The sequence below is a fragment of the Camellia sinensis genome, chromosome 14 (assembly GCF_055761805.1).
Source record: "Camellia sinensis isolate YWXY chromosome 14, ASM5576180v1, whole genome shotgun sequence".
In the NCBI taxonomy this organism is placed as follows: domain Eukaryota; kingdom Viridiplantae; phylum Streptophyta; class Magnoliopsida; order Ericales; family Theaceae; genus Camellia; species Camellia sinensis.
Genome location: NC_138974.1, coordinates 37,211,671 through 37,231,645, shown reverse-complemented (window position 1 = coordinate 37,231,645; position 19,975 = coordinate 37,211,671). Strand labels below are relative to the sequence as shown.

General features: G+C 40.4%; 1 protein-coding gene and 1 long non-coding RNA gene across 2 annotated transcripts in view; one reads left to right on the top strand and one right to left on the bottom strand.

The window, feature by feature from the left end:
* Nucleotides 1-19,975, bottom strand: part of LOC114262166 (uncharacterized) — a 39,800-nt gene that overhangs the window by 8,233 nt on the left and 11,592 nt on the right. The gene's annotated exons all lie outside the window — the stretch shown is intronic.
* On the top strand, nt 12,631-14,524 carry LOC145806755 (uncharacterized). The gene has a single exon (XM_082904548.1). It carries the CDS (start codon nt 12,647-12,649, stop codon nt 14,522-14,524), a length of 1,878 nt encoding a protein of 625 aa, XP_082760674.1. The 5' UTR covers nt 12,631-12,646.

The following is a 19,975-nucleotide window of genomic DNA, read 5'->3' as shown; positions in this document are numbered from 1 at the left end:
GGGTTCTAAGATATCTCCGATTTACTCGTAACATTGGGCTGAATTATACTAGATATCCTGCAGTACTTGAAGGATACTGTGATGCAAATTGGATATCGGATACAAGAGACTCGAAGTCCACCAGTGGGTATGTCTTTACTCTTGGTGGGGCGGCTGTATCTTGGAAATCTTCCAAACAGACTTGTATTGCTAGGTCTACTATGGAATCTGAATTCATAGCTTTAGACAAAGCTGGGGAAGAGGCAGAATGGCTTCGCCACTTCCTTGAAGATATTCCAATATGGCCAAAACCGGTGCCTGCTATATGCATACATTGTGATAGTCAATCAGCAATTGGTAGAGCACAGAGTCATATGTATAACGGTAAGTCACGACACATTCGTCGTCGACATAACACCGTAAGACAACTACTCTCTAATGGAATTATTTCCATAGAATATGTTAAGTCTAAAGACAACATAGCGGATCCACTAACCAAAGGGTTAGCAAGAGAGTTAGTTGAGAATTCATCGAGGGGAATGGGACTAAAGCCTATTAAATAAGAGTTACCACAACGGCAACCCAACCTAGTTGACTGGAGATCCCAAGATCTAGGTTCAAAGGGACAACCGAGTTGTGATTGACTCAGAAGGATCACTGTGGAGTCCAACTCCTACCCATTTCTATGATGAAATAAGTGATGTCTGCAGCGATTTAGGTTAAGTAATACTTTTAATGATTCTTATATCTAGGTAAACCTAGTGGAGTATGGCAAGATACTTTTCATAAGAATCACCTATGTGAGTGTGAACTGGGCCGGTTCTATAAGATTTGTGAAAGGCTACAAGTCTTTAGAGCACTCATGAAAGACCAGGTTGTTCAGGGCCAAAATGAACACAATAGTGAGAACTAAACTGTGTCTGGGGATAATCTGTGTGAGTTCTATTGTCTTGGTTTACACAAACGGCTGAACAGTTCAAGACATCGTGCTCACTGGTTAGCTAGTAAATCCGATAGTGTCTCACAAGGGAAGGTTCAAAGCCAAAAGCTACCTATCCTTTGCAGGATATTTCCAATTTCTGTACTCTCTGACATTAGATCATGTTGTTGCATTTTCTCTCCGTCAACTTCCATTCATGTGGGGGATTGTTGGAAAAAAAATGGTTTTATATAGGCATATTTTTTAACCCATTTTGGGTGAACCCCAAACGTCTTTTGGGGTGGGTTCGAAGAGGTGATGTGTTCCTTGCCGCGTGGCAAGTCACACGGTGAAGACGGAACGTTAAAACCATTTATGAGTGAATGGAAAGTTAACGTCATTTTAGGGTCTAACATTAAAAAAAATGGTTTTATATAGGCATATTTTTTAACCCATTTTGGGTGAATCCCAAACGTCTTTTGGGGTGGGTTCGAAGAGGTGATGTGTTCCTTGCCGCGTGGCAAGTCACACGGTGAAGACGGAACGTTAAAACCATTTATGAGTGAATGGAAAGTTAACGTCGTTTTAGGGTCTAACATTAATTTTTTAGACAAAATTCTTTTGAATTTTTTCAATAAAAATTAGTGTGAGAATTTAATTTAAATATAAATTTAAATATAAATTTTAGTTTCCTGAATGTTTCCTAAAGTTTGTAATTTAAATTTAAATTTTGGTTTCCTAAAATTTTTTTACCTTTTCCTTTATTAGATTAAACTATTTAAATAGTTTAATAAACATATTCAAATTGTTTGAATTTGTTCCACAAACAGCTTCTTAGTTTAAACTATTCAAATAGTTTATATTCCATCAGTTTTAAATCTTTGTCCAAACGGTTATTTTGTTTTATTTGTATAAATAAAAAAAAAATATATATATATATATTGTTAAGCAAAGGTCCGTAACTGTTTGGAGTGTTAACAGGTGCAACCTGTTCGGGCTAAGTGCAGTGCCTATATATACCCTTGATTTCCAGCAGTTCTACAATCCGAAGATTAGTGAGAATTGGTTCCTTTTTGTTTGTCCAGATTGTATCTTACATTTTGATCTTCATTCTAGTTTAGGAAAAATTTAAAGAGAGTATTAGAACACAAGGTTTGGTTCGCCGAACAAATTTATTTGAAGTGCTTCTATAAATTTGTGAAGATCATTGTATCCTGGGAGATAGACGCCATTCAACCGTAAGCACCGTAGCGGGGCGAATCTGTCTTAAGGACAGAGTGTCACACACTCGACTTGGTCTTAATTTTATTTGGGTTCAATAAATAAATCTGGTATGTTATTTATTTGTTTTGTTTGAATTTATTTCAGTTTATTTTATTTACACAGAAGATTGTTCCAACAATCTTTTTTTTTTTTTGATCAGCAAAAGAGAACTTTATTGATGACGAAAACATACAAATACATATGAGTTGAACATCAATAAAGAGGTGGAAGAGCAGAAGCGCATCAAAGCTAACAACCCAATCCCAACTACGTTGGCACCGAGAAGAGAGCCCAATCATCTGCGAGCTCAACCACAAAGGGATGGTGAGAGACCATGCCCAGAAAAAAAAATAAAAATAAAGACCCCAAAAACTCAACCCCCAAATCAGCATGCAACACCCAAATAATTCCCCCAAATCATCTATAATCATCACCTGGCATCATCTAACCAATATTGCAACCTACACAACAAATCAACTGCACATCCTATAACACCAGCAGCTAGACACCCAGCAGCTACAAACGGGCCAACTTGAAATCCAAACCCAGCAGATTCTGCAACTTTGACAGTCTGTTTGGCTGCAAATCAAACCTTGAACACAATGGCAAAAAACATTCATGCTAATCAAAAGCTTAAGATTTGGGTGGTAAAGCTTCTCTATCGCTGCATCGTCATCATTTCCAGTCAAGAATGTGATTTCATCCTCACTTACCTCACAAACCAGCAGAGCAAACAGAGTAGAATAAAATCTGCAGAAGTAGACAACAACCAGAAAGCTCCAGCAGCACAACAGAAGAAGAAAATCTGTAGAAGTAGTAGAAAGAAATCTGCAAATGTAACAAACAAACCAGTAGCTTGGGAGGAGGAGTAGCTCAACACCAAGATGCATACCCATACCAAAATAGATACCCAGCAAGCTTAACATCAGAGCAGACAACAGTTTTTCTGAGATAAATACCCATAACAAAAACACACTCAACCACCACATCTCAGACAGAACTTGACCTGCTGCAAGTTGTACACCAAATCATTTACAGAAGCTGCCACCTGTAATGGCGATGCCTTAGTCCACAAAGCTACTCGAACTTTCACAATGTCACATAGAGCTTCAAAATCGGGTTGTAGTCTATTGAAAACACACTCGTTCCTATGCCTCCAAAGGGACCAAAGAGTTGCCATAGGAATGACCATCCAGATTTTTTTCTCCAATTTTGACATACTACACCCATACCACCATTGCAGCAGTCCATCTACAGAACCTGGCATGACCCATTGAAAGCCCCACCATCGCACAATGTTTGACCAAAGCCTCCAAACAAAAGGACATACAAGAAGAATATGCTCCACAGTTTCAACATCATTATGGCAAAACACACATTCAAACAATCTAATAATGAACATGGGCAAACTAAACCATTATTGAATTAAACTAGCAGCAACAGCCTGTCCCACATACAAACATGGCCTTATAGGCTCAGTTTCACTCCTAATGTTTCTTAAAAAAGAGCCTAGTCCACTAAAAGTTGCTCAACTTGCAATTCAGTTTATGACCAAAAAAGGTAAGATTTTTTTGACATAAACACCAGAGAGTCTAGCTAATTAGAAAATCGCCATTGACAGTTGGTAAGTGACATAACAGCGTGAAATGCAGAACCTACAAAATCAGTTTTTGTATGAACCTAGAGGTTAAAGCTGGCTTATTTTGTTTTACTACGGGTGCTTATATAATTGAAATGCTTTATGAGTCAATATGCCAACCAATAAAAGCATTCCAAAATTTAGTGGCTTCTAGAAATAGATGTTAGTGGTTTAGCAAAAGAAAAACAACTAAATGACTAAATTAATATGTTAAGGTCAAGTCTAGACTAGACACGTTTCAAAATAATTTTGCAATTTTGACTCACTTTGATCTTCATAAAGATCATTAGTAATAGAGGGAAAATAGTTCTAATACTGTTCTAAACCTGTTAGTTTCTGAATATACTTATGCCTAAAGGGTTGTTCCAGCACAATATAAAGTTCACTAAAATTCCTTGGGTGGGGCGGAAGTTAAAGATTTGATAGATCGAAGTGACATTTGAACTCTTCAGCTAACTAGAAAATTGGAATTTTTGTTTCTACTCTTTAGCAGATTGATGTATTCAATCTATGTTATATGTTAAGATGATTGTAAAACTATATTAATCTACATTAGATTCAAGAAAAAACAGCCAAAACTACCATTTGGAACCAGTAATTAATGACTTAACGGAAGCCATAATTTAGGATGATTGTAACCATATTAATCTATATTAGATTCAAGAACAACAGCCGAAACTACCACTTGGAACAAGCAATTAATTACTTAACGGAAGTAATAATTTAGGATGATTATAAAATAATCCACATTAAATTCGAGACACAATGGCCAAAACTTCCATTTGGACTAATAATAATTAATGATTCAACAGAAGTAATAATTACTACTATAATCCATTTGTAAGACAATAATACAGTAAGCTTCAATGCTTGAAGTTAAATAGTTACCACTACAACCCATGAAAATGGCATACTAAAGTAATACATAATTGCATGCATATAACCCCATCTATATAACTTATAAAAGAAACACCCCTAGGAGTAAACACACCAAACAAAACAAAAAAAGTCGTTCATATATTAGATGTTTCTTTCTTCGTACAAAACTAGTCTATACATATACTTATCTTAGAGTCGTAAAACTTTACATATGACTTGATAATTCTCGTAGGTTGTGTTTGGATCATGGATTTGGGTAGAGATTTGGAAAAGGAAAGAGAACAGATGGGTGAAATGTGAATTAAATATAACCATGTTTCACCTATTTTTTCTCTTTCTCTTTTCAAATCCTACCCAAATCCATAATCCAAATATAGCCTCTAGATTTCTTAAGCTCTTGAAGAATTTCATTTCATATATATATATATATATATATATATATTTGGGGTTTAGTGTGGCAGAAATTCTAATATGGAAGACAAGTAGAACCATTTTGTTGAAAAAACAAGAACAAGACTAAGTACTGAAATTCCACTTTCATGTTCTAACTGTATCATTATCCCAAACGAAGAAGAAGAAGAAGAAAGAAAGAAAACCCTTGATCCACAGAAAAATTAAACTAGAAATCACAAAAGAAAGAAAGGTAAAAAATCAACCATAAAAGCAACAAGAAGAAATCACAAATAAGTAAACAAATAACAAAGCTTCCAAGCATTTTCATCATCTCACCTCTTGCCTTGCTTCCTGTCTCTTTGGAACTCATTTTCAAAGAAAGACTATGAACCTAAACAACCTATCAAAGCAAAACAAAATATTATTCAAATTCTAACTCTAACCAAAACAACTAAAACTAATGCACAATCAAGTGAATGACAGTTAATCAAAGATACAAAGAAAAATAATCAAGAACATCTACAAAAATTCCACCATTACAACCTAAAAACCTAAAAGTTGTGAAATTGCTGCCAGAACCCAACTCTGTTATATATAATGGGTTGGCTGGATTGATGATCTTTGCCAATTTATTATGACAATTAATGCTTTGCTTCCTATTATGAATATTGGCATTTAAGAATGAAGACTCATTAGGTAATTGATTACCCTCATAATTAGAGGAGATATTAAGTGAGATATTTTTTGAACAACAGTGAGAGATTTGCTAAGCATCGCCCTTTTTTGCTTAATTTTATTAATTGAGGGGGGGAAAAAAAAGTCATTCTGATATGCATTCAACTTTTGGTATTAAATTAAAAATACTGTATATGGTCCTTTAAAGTACTTTTTCATGTACTATTGTGGGTGAGAGGTGTGGTTAGAGGTAGTCCGGGAAGATGGCGGGCACTTCAATGGCCTGAGATCACCGGAGGTGGAGAGGAGGAGGTCAAGGCAAGCTTGGAGAAGGAGAGGTTGGCAGTGATAGACCTTTGAACACTAATGTAAAGTATGATAGGGTGTCTAAGCATGAGACTTGGTTGTATTGTTGTTGTTGTGTCTCGCTGCATATACGATACGTTATATAGGCCACAGGAGTATTGGAGCCCAAGCAAACTGTTGGACAGGTGGCTCGTTCTCCTCAACTCCGCCAGAAGTGATATAAGCCCTTCTGTCGTCTGTGGTTTGACGGCAGGCGGAGAGCAACGTTTCATGGCAGGCAGAAAATAACGTTTCGTATATACATCGGATGACATGAACGTAAGGTCATTATTGCCTCTTCTCCAAGCCTGGTCGAGATAGAGTTGTCTTAGCAAGAAGACAAACATCTCGACGATCCCATGACCTCAGCCGCCAGTCCAGTATCCTCTGATGATCCCGAGCAGTAGTGCCTGGGTCCTGCTCCCAACCTAGGCATCCAAGTAGATAAATGGGCCAGGGCCCACCTTAGTGTTTAAGAGAGCTAGGGGCTCACCTCTAGGCGACCAAGTAGGAGGTTGGGCCGCAGGCCTATCTCAATGTTTAGCAGAGCCATTGTTTATCAATCCAAGTCCAAGTGAGCCGGGAGCTGATTGTATTGTTGTTTGGCCTTGGAGCGAGGTATGAAGGACCATGGGCCCTGGGGCCATAGTGCTGCCTGTTGCAGGGCTCTTCATATCTAGATATATTTGGGCTTATATGTGTACTCCCGCTTAGGCTAAGCATATAGTCTTGGCTGCCTTGGCACACGACGCCCGTAGGGCTCGCCATGTAGCAAACATACGACATGCCCGACGTGGTGCCTTATTGGTCTGCCACGTGGGTGGGGTTTTGGTGATGTGGCACTTGTAGGGCTTACCACATATTGAGCCTGATACAAGTACCCACAATAATGCCCCCTGTACAGATGCTCTTATAGCTAATGAGAGTATTTGTACATGACTATGTTAAAAAGTTTTGAAAAATATTAACTCATGCAGACAAGTATTCAGATAGAGTCGTCTAAAATTAGGCTTTTGATACAATGGGGGCATTTGGATTGCTCATGGAGAGTTTACATTTTAAATTTCGTTCGGTGCGAGCCGGCCGGATAAAGATGTGGGCTTGTTGGGCGATGGATTGATTCCACGGGATCTCTATTACATCACATGAGATTTCAGCTTCATTCCATAGGCACCAAATTCCGCCCGTTACTCTTTCCATGCCGCTGGGAGGTGGGTTCATGGTCTTGGTGTTGGAGTAACCCATGATTTGGCTCATGAACTGGGCCTCGCTTTCCCTTTTTTTTGTGTTTGTGATGATGACGAGGTGGAAGCGTCCACTAGAATGTAGGTGCATGTAGTGTTGGAGAAAGTTAGGGCGAGCGACGCCCTCAGTGTTGAAGAAGAGAATGTTAAGTGGAATGTTGTAGGAGATGTTTGACTGAGCGTTGTGGGAAGCGCTCTCTTCTCCCATGTTGAGATCTGCAAAGTTCTCTATGTCCCACCCAAGTCCCAAATTTTCATTTGGATTTTCCAATGGTGCTGACATGATGGAGATGTGGTGGTCTAGATCTCTCTCTGTCGGTCTTTGTGAGAGGATATTGATGCGGATCTTCTCGAAATGTGGGATTAATACCTGATTTGCCTGGCAAGTGGATCCTTGGAGAGTGAGGTTGATTTCTTGGTTTCATAAAAACCAAGTGTAGGATAGTGGTATTGTGTAAAGTTCTGGAATGGTTAGTGCCTTGTACCATCCTCTTATTTTACCCTAGAATTCTTCCGGTACCTCTACGACTGTATGAGCAGATATTGGGTGTTGGATCCAAGGGGATTCGAATAGCAGATCTTGGAATTGCCATGGAGGCATAGAGAGCATCTTTCGAAAGAATTCACACACAGGGCGGTGACGGTGAGTAGGAGTGGAGCTTGAAGCTCTATAGTTTGAGCCTCTTTGGTTTGGAGCTTTGTTCACCGGCCGCCAAATGGTGTTATCTCGGTGCCCCTCTCCTCCGGAAGCCATTTAGAGAGAATGGGTTGTTAAAGTTAAGAGGAGAATGTTGGAGAGTGGATATGAATTTGCCTGTGTTTTTTTTTTTTTTTTTTTTTTGTTTTTGTTTTGTTGCTATCCCGTATTTGCTCTCTTATAAAGATGAGATTGCATTGGGAAAGAGGAGGTGAATTTACTAACTTTTGCAGCTTTACATTGGGAATGGGCGATCCATGAAGAAGACAACTCATACATTGAAGTTATAGGTTTAGAGCAGACCTACTAATTTTGGAGTTGCTCATAGTATGATGTGATAGCTTGTGTAGCTATTAGTAAAGTGACTTTTTGAAGACTTTAAGGTATTTGTAGTCTATAGCAAAGAGTTTGATTGGTTTAAGGATTCATCTTTGGAAAGGTGCAATCCTGAATATGTGTGTATATATGATTTAATTTATATATATATATATATGTATATATATTTACTTATTTATTTTATTTTATTTTTATTCGTATGAATTCAAAAAGTTTGAGTACACTCTGGGTATGATTTTAGCCTGTTCGAAACTGTTCGAATGGGGAGCTCACCTTTTTTGCAGAAATGTGTATTGTATTTTGAAATTGAGCAAAGTTGTCCAAATTCTGGTGATTTCGTCCACTTCTCCTTTTATCCATTGTGCAGAATTTTATTATTATTATTTTTTTTATTTTTTTTGAATCTGGATTAAAGAGGGGGTCTGTCTATCTAGCAGGTTGCTTCGTCTTCTTCTTTTATCCGTTGTACAGAAGGATGTTGTATAGCTTGGTTACCCGTGGCTGGGTGCCTTAGATTAGTGTACCATTAAAAAAAAAAATGGCAATTTTCGTGTCTGGATACACCTTTCATTCTCTTTCTAAGCAAAACCTAGAATACCACTTAGAACAAAAGACTAGAAAGTCCAAAGTCCAGCTAGGAGAGAAAGGTTGTCGGCCGTGAAAGAGGGGAGAAAGCTTGCTGCCGACGAGCTCTGAGGTTGGATCCGACAGCGTGTGTGCGGTGCGAAGGCGCCACAGTTTCTGTCACACTATTGTTGCTGAAACGGACTGGAAGGGGTGAGATTTTTGTATCTTCGTCGAACTCCGAAGGCACGAAGAAAAAAAGAAAAAGAAAGGCGAGCTAGTAGAGAGAAAGGAAGAGAGGTACCTGCGAAGCGCAGAGGTTGCCATCGGCGATCCGTAAGGGGGGGTTCTGGGTTTGCTGCTGGGGTTGGTCTCTTGTATTGTCGATGTTTGAAATCGATTTTTGAAAGATTCTGCGAACAAAGTGTTTTGCCGAAGGAAGTGGGTTTGGATCTTGATTGAAGATTCTGCACAAGTGAAGGTGTGTGAACCGACACTAGAGGAGGGCTAGGGTTCTGATTCCTTGGTTAAAGGATTTTGGGGGTTAGTTGCTGTCGTCGATTGAGGGGAAGAGGGAAAATTTCGGTGATTAATAGGTGACAGAGAAGGTGAGAAGCGAGAAGGGTGAGTTGGGAAATCGTGAGCCATAGTTGCGAGCTGAGCAAGAAGGACTTGGTGCTTTGGAAGCTCGACCACGATCTGGGGTCACCTATTTGGAGTCATCTGTCGCTGATTTAGAAATTAACGTGCAGAGGTATGCTTCCAATCTTCCACAGATTAGCTACTTATGTGTTTGAATTGACGTAGAGATATAAAAAGAAAAAGAAAAGGGGGCAGATTGTTGTAATAAATAAATAAATAAATAAGATAAATAACAATAAAAAAAAGACGAGGTAAATAAAAAAAAGGAGGGCTGCATTTTGGAGAGTTGTAAAATAATAAAATTGTTATTATTTTGGTAAAGAGGCAAGGGTTGGAGAACCCTTTTATATATATATATATATATATATATATATATATATATATATATATATATATATATATATATTATTTTTTATTATTATTTTGATACGAATTGAAGAAATAGTCAGGAAATAAAATATTAGAATAAGATATTAGAGAGTTATAAAAGTGGAGTTCTGCGCTTAGAATATTAGGGAGTTATAAGTTTTGAGATTTCGAATAATAAAATATTAGAATTGTGGGGAGCTATGCTATTGGTGAGCCATAAAAATATTAGGAGAGCCGTGATTTTTTAGAGTTTGAAAAATGTTGGAGAGTTGAAAAATGAAGAGTTCTAAAATTAATAATAAAATATTAGTGAGCTAAGAAATTGATGAGCTATGTCATGGAGAGCTAAGAAATTGGTGAGCTAAGAAAATAATAATAAAATATTAGTGAGCTATAAGAATGGCGAACTAACACATGGAGAGTTATGAAATTGGAGAATTCTAAAAAAAATTAATAAAATATTGGTGAGCCATGAAATTGGTGAGCTAAGCAAATAATAATAAAATATTAGTGATCTATGAGAATGGTGAGCTATCACATTTGGTGAGCTAAGAAAATAATAATAAAATATTAGTGATCTATGAGAATGGTGAGCTATCACATATGGAGAGTTATGAAATTGGAGAACTCTAACAAAAATTAATAAAATATTGGTGAGTCATGAAATTGGTAAGCTAAGAAAATAATAATAATAAAATATTAGTGATTTATGAGAATGGTGAGCTATCACATTTGGTGAGTTAAGAAAATAATAATAAAATATTAGTGATCTATGAGAATGGTGAGCTATCACATTTGGTGAGCTAAGAAAATAATAATAAAATATTAGTGATCTATGAGAATGGTGAGCTATCACATATGGAAAGTTATGAAATTGGAGAACTCTAACAAAAATAAATAAAATATTGGTGAACCATGAAATTGGTGAGCTAAGAAAATAATAATAAAATATTAGTGATCTATAAGAATGGCGAGCTATCACATTTGGTGAGTTAAGAAAATAATAATAAAATATTAGTGATCTATGAGAATGGTGAGCTATCATATATGGAGAGTTATGAAATTGAAAAACTCTAACAAAAATTAATAAAATATTGGTGAGCCATGAAATTGGTGAGCTAAGAAAATAATAATAAAATATTGGTGAGCTATAAGAATGGTGAGCTAACACATGGTGAGCTAAGAAAATAATAATAAAATATTAGTGATCTATGAGAATGGTGAGCTATCACATATGTCTCTAACTCTAACACTTAGGAAAATTCATAAGGATTGAGAACGGGCTCTGGTTATGAAATTGGAGAACTCTTAACAAAAATTAATAAAATATTGGTGACCCATGCAATTGGTGAGCTAAGAAAATAATAATAAAACATTGGTGATCTATGAGAATGGTGAGCTAACCCATAGAGAGTTATGAAATTAGAGAACTAACAAAAATTAATAAAATATTGGTGAGCCATGCAATTGGTGAGCTAAGAAAATAACAATAAAATATTGGTGATCTATGAGAATGGTGAGCTAATCCATGGAGAAATTAGAGAACTCTAACAAAAATTAATAAAATATTGATGAGCCATAAAATTGGTGAGCTAAGAAAATAATAATAAAATATTAGTGATCTATGAGAATGGTGAGCTAACCCGTGGAGAGTTATGGAATTGGAGAATTTTAACAAAAATTAATAAAATATTGGTGAGCCATTAAATTGGTGAGCTATGACATGGAGAGCTATGAAATTGGTGAGCTATATCGCATGTGGCTCTAACTCTAACACTTAGAAAAATTTATAAGGATTGGGAATGAGCTCTAAACATAATGGAGGAGCTATAAAATTGGTAAGCTAATGACATGGAGAGCTATGAAATTGGTGAGCTATCACATATGGCTCTAATTCTGACACTTAGGAAAATTCATGAAGATTGGGAACGAGCTCTAAACATAATAATAATAAAATATTGGTGAGCCATGAAATTGGTGAGTTAAGAAATTAAAAATAAAATATTGGTGAGCCATGAAATAATAATAAAATATTGGTGAGCCATAAAATTGGTGAGCTATGACATGGAGAGCTATGAAATTGGTGAGTTATCACATATGGCTCTAACTCTAACACTTAGGAAGATTCGTAAAGATTGGGAACGAGCTCTAAATATAATAGGAGAGCTACAAAATTATGAAGCTCAAAAAATTAATAAAATATTAGAGTTGTAAAATTGAGAGTCTAGTTAGCATCACATGGTGAGCCAAGAATTAAGAGAACGCATCCGACTTTGATCCCTCACATGTTGGGGGGGGGGAACTGAAATCTGGTCCACCCCTTGTTGGGAGCTAGGAACTAGGTGACTTGAGGAGGCCATTGAGGAGAGTAACTCTATTCATATTGGTGAGCTAATGAAATGTGAGCCAATAAGATCAGAGAGCTAGTTTGAGGGATTTGAGAGAACATGAAGTAAAGTGGAAGAGCTAAAAATTAGAAGAGTTGTTTTTACTTATTAATAAGCAAATAAATAATAATTATTTTTATTTATTTAGTTAGTTAATTAATTAATTAATTATTTATTTATTTTTATTTTATTTATTTTATTTATTTATTTGTTTATTTTTTTTATTTTTTTTATTTTTTTTAAGTATAAGTGTGATTCATGAGTGCAAAACTTGTTGCAATTTGGGGTGATGCAGGTAGGAATTGTTTGCTCAAAATGAAGCGGAAAGCCGTTGTATGTTCGTCGAAGAAAGTGGCCAAAAAGTTGCCAAGCAAAGCAAGTGGGGAAGAGGCTGTTGAGGTGCCTTCTGTGAAGCACTGGTTTCGTGCTCCTTATTTTGGAGTCGGGGACAGATTCTGGCAACAATTGGAGGATACAAGGACTGTTAATCGATCTCAAGTTTTGTTGGGGTTACCCGAGGCAGAAGAAGGAGCAGAGGGGATGATAGCTCCAGAATCTATTATGCGGTTACACATAGAGCGCGACCTCTACCCATATGCATTCCCCGCTCATGACAGCTATGCTTTTACCAAGAATGGTGGGGGTTTCGATACTGGGGCTGAGGAAGTGCTGACTAATCCTTCTTCTAAAGAGGTTTTAAAGAATGCAGGTGTGTATGGTGCTATAGTGGCAAGTGTGGGGTTGAATGTGAGAAGGGAGCCATCATGGTTGAGTGTGGCTTTTTCCCGTTGGAGTTCTAGTTCTCACACCTTTGTCACTCGGTGGGGGGAATTGACACCTACATTGGAGGATGTCTGTGCATTGACTGGTTTGCCTATACTTGGTGTTGCAGATCCACTTGCTAATACATCTGTTCCGAGTCATCTAAAGATTGTATCGATTTTGAAAGCCTCAATTTCAGAGGCAGGATTCTTATTGAGCGGCTACGATAAAGGAGGGGTGTATCTTGGGCCGCAGCGTCGGGAGCATTGTAAGAATACCTTTGGGGGATGGCTGCGATATTGGTATCGAGATTTGAATCCATCTCCGGCAGAAGGAACCGAAATAGAAGAAAATGGGGTAGATGGGCCTGGATATGAAAAGTATAAGCATAGTTCCACCTACTTTGCTGCTTTCCTTGCGTATTGGTTGAGTCGGTATATCTTGGAGGGAGCACCCAAGGATGGAGTAAACCTGTCCGTGTTTGATATTGCTGCTTATCTTGCGAGTGGTCTTTCGGTTGCACTTGGGCCACTGTTTTTGGGAACTCTATACAGAAGGCTTGATATGTATCAGGTTGGAGCAGAGAAGTCGAAGGGTCGGTATGATGTTATTAGTTTTGTATCGACTTTCTTCTTACAGATGTTCTTGTATGAACGGTTTCCCAGGCATGCTCCTAGGCCGACGGATTTTGAGCCTGGAGAGGGGCGAGAGCGCCGAGCTACAAGGTGGTACGGGACACGCATTCGGGGGCCGCTGATGGATATTTTTGATGATGAAAGTGAGTTTATAGCTCGTCCGTATGTTCCTCGTGTGGTTGGGGTGGTTCCGTTTCGGATGTATGACTCGAGAGATTCTGAGGTGGCTTTTGATGGTCGACTGAGTAATGCCGAGACAATGACGACTTGTAGCTTCTTGTCATGTTCCTTGCCTTATTTTATAGGAGGAGCTTATGGCTCTATATCCTATAATCCGGCGAGAGTGGCTCGCCAATTTGGATTTGATCAGGGGGTCTCTAGTCCTAGCGTAGTCCTTCCTGTGTCTGATACTTTTGAGCAGTTTTTCTGTCATACTCATCTTCCGAGACTCCAGAAGTATGGCAAGTTTATTCGGACGAGGGTTGATCGTGTAGGTGGGGTAACAGTTGGTTGGCAACATTATTGGAGGGAGACTTTTGCAGCCTTTCAAGAGTTTCTCGGGGGTGATATTGGGGACTTAGAGTTTATATGCATTCCATCGGATAACGAACTGTGTCAACCGCGCGTGAAAGGCCGGACTGAATTGGCTAGAGGCGAGTTGTCTCGATTTGCACGTTTAGAGTTACTCTCTGATGTGTTGACTCAGGCGAGGGTGGTTAAGAAGGAGCCTTCCCAGAGAATAAAGGTTAGCTTCTTTTTTTTTTTTTTTTTAGTGACTTCCTTTATGTGCTTCTAAGTTGGGCGCTTCGTTTCTTTAGGTACAAAGGTCAGCTATCCATCATGATGTTTCTGTGGCACTTAGGGTGGCGGGCGTGCCTTTTGAGGAGGAGAACTCTGCTGGTGATTTGCTTCCGCGTCGGCGGTTGCGGAAACAAAGTAATGCTAAAGGTTTTAGTGATTCCGAAAGTGAGGGTGACGATGGGGATAGCTCAGAGGCCAATTTGAATGCGAGAGATGATGATGTTGTTAAAGTTACATTCGAGCGGGCAGATGCTCCTCTTGATAGGATGAGATCTGAGGTTGTTGCGCCATGTGGTGAGAGTAGAGTGACTTTTGCACCTCCTCTATTGCAGTTAGGGCATCCGGTGGCACAGTCAGTTAGGCTTGGGGGGTCCGATGTTGATGACCCGACTGGTCAGTTGCCTTTGTCTGATGTTCAGTCTCGCCTGCCTCCTGGAGGAGTCCCTACCATATCTTTATTTGGTGGGAGTAGTGGTTTTTCATCAGTTGATGCTCGTCTTAGTGTGCCTTCAGTTGTGGCTTCAGTTGGTGCTCAGACTAGCCTTCATTTGGTGGATGTTCAGCCTGGTACTTTGCCTGCTTCCTTGGGAGTTGCTACTAGTCTGCCACTTGGTAAGAGTGGTAGTTATGTCCATGATGATACTATTGCTCCCGACGGTCAGACGAGTTTACCTTTCTTGGATGGCGAGTTTACCGTGACCCGTCTTGATGGTGGTTGCGTATCCTTGGCAGGGGCTGATGGCAAGGAGCAATTTCTCGATTCCAAGGTACTGTTTGCTGGCGTGCGAGATGCATGTTTGCCTAGAATGAGCTTTATTTTTTATCATAGACCCAGCACTTTCATGCGTTTGGAGGCTATGTTCTTACGACGCTATTTGTTAGAGGCGTTCTGTGATATGCTCAGCGGGTTTCATGGTCTTACTCCGGAGACTTCTATTGATACGTTTCAGTCATTTCAGACTGCTGTGGCTGAGTTTCAGCGACATGAGTTTGAGGTGAGCTGGCTGAGAGAGAGTTTGTCTCGTATGGAAGTGCAGGTAAAGAATCGCCATCTCAAGTTTGAGCCAGCGGAAATGGACAGGGCTTTGATGGAATTGGCGTCTTCTAGGGAGAAGGCTGTGGTGGAGTTAGAGCGGGCGACCAAGGCATTGGCGGATGTGGACTTGGCGATATCGAGTTTGAGAGAGAGGAGAGCCGTGGTAGAGGCTCAGCTTATTAGTGTGGAAGATAAGGCTTTTGACTTAGATAGCCAGATAGGTCTAAGTTAGACAAGTTGAGGAATTTCTTGTACTGGTTGAGCTAAAACCCCAAGTACTATATATATATTTTTTTTCTCTCTCAATCTTTTTTTTTCTTTTTGATTGATGATTTATTAATAGTTACACAAAACGTAATGAGAATGGAGATAGCAAATGATTGTTTATTTAACATAAGCATGAGCTGATGTTTTACATTGCCATTACATTAGTAAGAGTAAATTTCTCAGGGGTGATTCTTCACTCTTATCCTAAGGGAAATAGGCCTTTAGCCATTTGGCATTGATAGGGCTCAAGAGAGCTTGCGAGTTTGGTTCAGAAATTCTATAATAACCATTCTCGTTGGCCTCTCTTACTACGTAAGGTCCTTGCCACTTAGGAGTGAACTTGTGGGTAGAGGTTCCTCTCATGACATGAGGTGCAGCACGAAGTACCAAGTCACCTTCTTGGAATTGTCTGGGGCGCACCAAGGTATCATAGGCTCGAGCTATGTGACTTTGGTAAACTTGGAGGTTAGCTAGGGCCTTGTCCCTTCTTTCATCAAGGATCTCCAATTCATAGGATCTGGAGTCTGGAGTAACTTCACTTTGGAGGGCCATGCGAGTTGAGGGTATGGCAATTTCCACTGGAAGAACTGCTTTCGTGCCGTATACCAATGAGAATGGGGTCATTTGAGTCGGCCGTCTTTTGGATGTTCTGTAAGCCCAGAGCGCCACTGGGAGTACGTGCGCCCAATCCCTTTGATAATCCTTGAGAGTCCGTGAAAGGATTCTAAGGAGTGTTTTGTTGGTCGCTTCTGCTTACCCATTCCCTTGGGGATAGTAAGGAGTTGATTTATGGTGCGTGATGTCATAGGAGACAAGGAGTTGTCCGACTTGGCGGTTGACAAAAGGGGTCCCATTGTCTAAAAGAATTACTCCAGGTATGCCGAAACGACATATGATGAATTCTCGGAAGAAGTTGGAGACAGCATCTCCTGTTGCCTTTTTTAGAGGGATGGCTTCTACCCATTTAGTATAGGTCTCTGTAGCCGTTACAATCCATATGTGTCCCCTTGATGGCTGAGAGATGGGGCCAATGAGGTCCATAGCCCACGTGTGGAAAGGCCATGGTGGGCTCGAACTATGTAAATCAGTGGTGGGTGCATGAATGAGATTTCCATGGAGTTGGCAAGGCTTGCAGCGTTTGGCATACATTTTGGCATCTGCCTCCATGGTAGGCCAATAATACCCTAAATGTAGAAGATGTTGAAATATTTTCGCTCCGCCTTGGTGCTCTGATCCATGAGTAAGTTCCAAAACTTTATGGATTTCAGCTCCTGACAAGCAACGTAATGGCTTTCCATCGAAGCCATGCCTGAAAAGTTGCTCTCCTTGCAAAAAGAATTTCGGAGCTCGCTTCTTGATTGTTGCGGCTGCAGAGCGTTCTGGCAGCAATGATGCTTCTTTGAGGTAATCTATATACACCTGACGCCAGTCGAGGGTGATTTCTGCGAAATTGCATTAAGCTTTTGGAGGGAATTCCTGGCATTTGGTGCATTTTCCCTGAAGGTCGTTTGCTTCTTTGGCCATAGCAGGCCAATAATATCCCTGTCGTTGTAGCCTCCTGTAGAGGCTCACGTCTCCTGTTCCGCAAGAACGATTGTGAACCCCTTCTAGCTTAGACTTGGCTTTGGCAAAGTCGATACATCGTGCTAGCAGACCCCCAGGCCCTCTGTAGTAGAGGACTCCTTGGTAAATCGTGAAGTGTTTGATTTCGCACAAAGGTAGTTTACCTGAGGGGGCGCGGAGCTCATCGATGATTGGGGCTCTCCAGTCGGCGGGTTCTTTTTCAGGAAAAATAGTTGTTACTGAGCATGGCATGGAGCGCTTCAGTACTTCTATCTTAGTTGATTCTTTCGCAAATTCTACTTTAGAAGCCAAGGTAGCGAGGGCGTCTGGGTGTCGATTGCTGGAGCGAGGAGCGTGTTCTATCCTTACCATGTCGAATTTGTCTGTCAACCTTTGGACAATGGTTCTGTACGAGGCTAAAGGCGGCTCTTTGATAGCATAGTCTCCATTGGTCTGCTTGACCACCAAATTAGAGTCGCCTTTGATACATAGGAGACTTACTCCTAGGTCGAGTGCTGCCATAAGCCCTAGTATCAAGGCTTCGTATTCTGCCTCGTTGTTAGAGCATTTAAAATCCAGTTTATATGACAAATTGACTTCGGTTTGATTTGGGGAAATAAGGACTATTCCAGCTCCTCCCCCTTTAGAGGTGGACGATCCATTGAAACTCAAGCTCCATTCTCCTTCGGTGTTTACTTCGGCTGCTTGGAACTCATCTCCTGGCAATTCGTCCGAAGGCGGTTCATGTTTTTCGCTAGGGAAATGAGCCAAGAGGTCGGCAAGTGCTTGACTCTTGATGGCCTTGGGAGCTTTGCAAGTGATGTCATATTCTGCTAGTGATAGGAGCCAGCGAGCTGGCCTGCCGGAAAGTGCTGGTCTAGTGAGGAGAAAGCGGATGGGATCGCTTCTGGTCATGAGATAGATGGGGTAAGAAAGAAGGTAATGGCGGAGCTTTTTAGCGGCAAAGACTAGGGCGAGGCAGTGCCGCTCAATAGGGGAATATCGGATCTCAGCTCCTTGGACAACTCTACTTATGTAGTACACGGGTCGTTCGAGTCCGTCAATTTCCTGGGCGAGCAGAGCTCCGACTGATTTCGGCGTGGAAGTGACGTAGAGGAGTAAGGGCCTTGCCGGTTGAGGAGGAGTCATGGAGAGAGGGAAAATTAAAGCTGACTTCACTCCTTCGAATGCTTGTTTGTGCTCCTCATTCCAAATGAACTTGGCGTCCTTCTTTAGTAGTGAATTGAAGGGTTGTGTTATTTCGGCCATAGCTGGGATAAACCGTCTCCAGTAAGATGCCCGACCAAGGAAGGTTCTCAACTCGTCTAGATTGGTTGGTCGTGGCATATTTTTGATGGCGGCGACCTTTGCTGGGTCGGGATCTATCCCATGGCGATGAGCGATACAGCCAAGGAACTTGCCGGCAGTGACTCCGAATGCGCATTTAAGAGGGTTCATTCTGAGTCTGTATTTCTTACAGCGTTCAAAGACTCTTTGAAGGTCTCTAAGGTGACTGATCTCCTCCTTGGATTTCACTACCAAATCATCAATGTAACATTCCAAGGATTTGTGCAGCATGTCATGAAAGATGGCTGTCATAGCTCTCTGGTATGTTGCTCCGGCGTTTTTTAATCCAAATGGCATTACAGTATAGAAAAAGTTACCTATAGGAGTGCGAAACGCCGTCTTTGGGGCATCCTCTGGGGCCATCTTGATCTGGTTATAGCCGCAGAAGCCATCCATGAATGAGAACATATGGTGCCCCGCCGCTGAATCAATCAAGGTATCTATGTTTGGGAGTGGGAACTCATCTTTGGGGCAAGATTTGTTTAGATCTCTGAAATCGACGCACACTCGAATTTAACCATTCGTTTTGATAACTGGGACGATATTAGAAAGCCAGGTGGGATGTTGAATGGGTTTAATAAACCCTGCTCCAAGCAGTTTCACCACTTCGTCCTTGATGTTGAGCTCCACCTCGGGCTTATAAAATCTTACTCCTTGCTTGACTGGGCGAGCCAGGGGGATGACGTTCAGACGGTGCATGGTAACATCTTTGTCTAATCCTGGCATTTCTTCATATGTCCATGCGAAAACGTCCGAATATTTTCTGATCAACTCGATAAGGGCCCCCCTTTGTTTTGCTGGGAGATCCTTGCAAATGAAGATAGGACGCCTGGGTTCTCCTTTAGAGGCTATGTTGATTTCTTCCAATTCTTGTTTTTGGGGCCTAGGACCATCCTGTAAACACTCCGGAGCAGGTCGGACTTCTTGCAATCCATCTTGCTTGGCGGGGGACTTGGTTAGGAGATGAAATGGCTGCCTTGAGGGGTTTAACTTTTGAGCCTTCGGCTCCATCCAAATGAGTTACCGCAGGACAATAGGATTTGTCAGAGTGTTTATCTGTTGCTGGAAAAGCCACAGCTTTTTTTCTCCTTCTGCTTTTCTTGTCTCTACTTTTTTTATTCTTTGCCATTAGCGGGCGTTGGGCCAGCGCAGACAAGGTGTAGCAACAGTGATCTTCTCCACTTAGTTCACGATGGACAATTGCTACGTCGTCTAGCTGGGGGTCGGCATTGG